We start from the raw sequence: 3,409 nt of genomic DNA on the forward strand, positions 1-3,409 counted from the left end.
GCATGCTTGCATTCCAAAGGTTTCTCCATGTAATGATCTGCTAGGGAGTGTGGGGGGGCCACAGCCCCGTCCTCCAGGGTGTGAAGCGGGTATGGAGGAGATCAAAACTCCAGACATCCAGAGGCCCCCAGAACACAAGAGACCATGGAAGACCAACAGAGGGGCAGCCGCGCCACTGTTCCAGTAAGAGCTGAGGAGAGTCCCAGATGAGGGCTCGCCCAGCAGCCGCGGAGCAGAAGTCAGGGGGAGTTGCAGTGACGCGCCCGTGAGCTCCGCCGGCCCCCAGCTGTGCCTGAGTGACCGAGCCCCAGGCCGAGAGGCCGGGGGCACCCCACCTCCAAAGGGGCCCGAGCGAGCCCCAGGCCCCAGGCCCCGACAAGCGGCCGCCAAGGAGTGAGCCGGTGTGTACCCGGACGCCCACCCCCAGACACAAAGAACCACCAACACACCGACACCTGAGGGAGTCCGCCACTGGCAGGGGAAGTGGTGGTGGGTGGAGATAGGCCTCCAAACCTTGGAGGGCCTGAGGTGTCCCCAGAGAGGTGGCGTCTGATACCCAACCTGACATATAGACACAGACATACAGGCACACACAGACACAAACATCCATTCCCACCCTCATGCTCTCATATGCACTCACTCCACACTCAACCAACGTGGAGACAGACATAAAGAGACGCTGTACACACAATCACACTCCCCAAGCGTACCAGGGGTGTGTTCTGAGCCCCCTGCTGTACTCTTTGTACACATATGACTGTGTGGCCACTACCAGCTCCACCACCATCATTAATTTTGCTGACGACACCGTCGTTGTGGGCCTGATCTCTGATAACAACGAGACGGCCTACCTGAAGGAGATTAAGAATCTGGAGAACTGGTGCCAGAGGAACAACCTCCTTCTAAACGTCAGTAAGACAAAGGAGCTGATAGTGGACTTCAGCACCAAGCAGGAGAGGAACTACCAGACCCCCATCATCAACGAGTGCCCAGTGGAGAGAGTGGACAGCTTCAAATACCTCGGAGTTCACATCACGCAGGACCTGTCATGGTCCTGTCACATCAACACCGTGGTGAAAAAGGACCGACAGCGTCTCTACCACCTCAGACGCTTGAGAGACTTCCGACTGGCCTCCAAGTTGCTCAGGAACTTTTACTCCTGCACCATAGAGAGCATCCTGACGGGAAACATCTCAACCTGGTTCGGAAACAGCACCATGCAGGACAGACGAGCTCTACAGAGGGTTGTGCGATCAGCTAAGTGCACCATCTGCTTCGAGCTCCCTGACCTGCACTCAATCTACAACAGGCGGTGCTGGACCAAGGCCAGGAAGATCGTGAAGGACCTCAGCCATCCCAACAATGGACTGTTCTCTCTGTTGAGGTCAGGAAAGTGATTCCGCTCCCTAAAGACCAACACAGAGAGACTGAGGAGGAGCTTCTTCCCACAGGCGATACAGTCTCTCAATCACACCACCACATAGTACTGACCCACACATATGGTATTTACACACACACTGGACATTCTGGACATTTGTTTACACTAGTGGCCACTGCACAACTACACTGCGTGGTCATCTAATCTAATCACTTTATCACAAGTCAAATAAATCACTTTAAGAATATTTGCACTGCACAAGACACTTACACATGTGGATTGCACAACCCTGGACATTATATTTCTTCATACCTTTTAGTACTTGTACAGCTGCTGTTATTATTCTATATTTCTTCATATATTCTTATATATTTCTATATTGTGTATTTGTGTATTGTGTATTTTGTTGTACACTTATTTTATTTTTAACTTTAATTTTTATATTTTATTTTATTCTTTTCCTAGTTAAATTTACCCTTCATTTTAATTTGTTGTTGTACAGTTATTTTATTCTTAACTTTAATTTTTATATTTTATTCCTTCCTAGCTAAATTTACCCTTCATTTTAATTTTCATATTTATTTCCTGTCCTATTCATAGTCTTTTTTTCTTTAGGTCACGAGTAGTTGTCTAAGCATTTCACTGCATATCGTACTGTGTATGACTGTGTATGTGACAAATAAAATTTGAATTTGAATTTGAAGTCGCAAGGTCAAAATGGGACACGCCCCCTAGGTGTCACGACTGGGGCAGCAGTCGAGTGAAGGTGAGAAAGGAGGATCCAATAGCAGACAGTGGCGGAGGTGCAAGTGGGTTTTATTTACAGTGCACAAAACCAAGGTATGGGCAGAACCGAACATAAACCTAAAGTGGGAAAACTAATACAAAAAGGAGGACACGGAGCAAGGAGCAGAGAGACATGGAGAAACACGGAATAATGCTGAGTATGCTGAGTATGCTAGGTATGCTAGGTATGCTAGGTATGCTAGGTATGCTAGGTATGCTAGGTATGCTAGGTATGCTAGGTATGCTAGGTATGCTAGGTATGCTAGGTATGCTAGGTATGCTAGGTATGCTAGGTACACAGAGGTACACAGACAACGCGACGAGGAGCACAGGCAGACACGCAGCATAAATACACACACCAGGTAATTAGGAAATGGCAGACAGGCGGGGACACAGCTGGAACTAATGGACATAACGAGACACAAACCTACAAAGTAAAACCGGAAACTCACAGACTGTTTTACATTACCAACTCGGGGACACGAACAGAACACAGAGGAGAGACACAGGTAGGGATGATAGAAACACACAACTCAAACCCTAAGAACAAATACAAAATTGGAATAAACTAGAAAAATGATAATAATAAACTTAAAGCGCTGGGTCACCGACCCAGGACCATGACACTAGGGTGGTTGAAAATGACCGTGCTAAGATCCTTTGGGACTTCCAGGGCAGAAACACTGATGATGGTTAACCAACCAGACATAGTAGTGGTGGATACCAAGCTATACCAAGTGACAATTAATCCAGGAAAAAGGAAGATGAGAACTCAAAAAGTACCAGGGGCTAAAAGAGGATCATGAGAAGATGTGCAGGGTGAATGCAACAGTGATCCCTGTTTTAATTGTAGCACTCGGGGCAATTTAATGTTTAAATTTAACATTGTTGGCTGCAGTGCAGTCATGCCTACTGGGCTGCATTGTGCAACAATATAAAAAAAAACCTAAGGCATTGTAGGGCATTTAAAAAAACATCTTTACCACCCTTTTCTTTTGTTTCTTAGTTTTCTAGACGTGAACCTAATGTGAGGCTCGATTTTTGTGATTTAGATCAATTTGGATATTTTATCGGATAAATGAATGATCCTCCCAAGATGGATACATCTTAACCCTTGTATGGTGTTCGGGTCTGTGAGACCCGTTTTCAGTTTTTTTCAAAAGACAAATTAAACAATCAATTATTTGTTCAACCTGAAATTCATTGGCTTTGGCTTTTTTTCTGTGAAGAACATAAATCCGAACA

General features: G+C 46.1%; 1 protein-coding gene across 1 annotated transcript; it reads left to right on the forward strand.

The window, feature by feature from the left end:
- The first annotated feature begins 417 nt into the window (after positions 1-417).
- LOC145419688 (uncharacterized) lies at positions 418-2,645 on the forward strand. The gene is made up of 2 exons (XM_080287946.1): positions 418-2,322; positions 2,449-2,645. Exon 1 carries the CDS (start codon positions 621-623, stop codon positions 1,395-1,397), a length of 777 nt encoding a protein of 258 aa, XP_080144072.1. The 5' UTR covers positions 418-620; the 3' UTR covers positions 1,398-2,322; positions 2,449-2,645.
- The last annotated feature ends 764 nt before the right edge of the window (positions 2,646-3,409 follow it).

Source organism: Astatotilapia calliptera, chromosome 13 (assembly GCF_964374335.1).
Source record: "Astatotilapia calliptera chromosome 13, fAstCal68.1, whole genome shotgun sequence".
Taxonomy (NCBI): Eukaryota; Metazoa; Chordata; class Actinopteri; order Cichliformes; family Cichlidae; genus Astatotilapia; species Astatotilapia calliptera.

What these genes read in the sequence shown, in the direction of transcription:
- LOC145419688 (XM_080287946.1), top strand. Translation starts at nt 621, where the DNA reads ATGCTCTCATATGCACTCACTCCACACTCAACCAACGTGGAGACAGAC.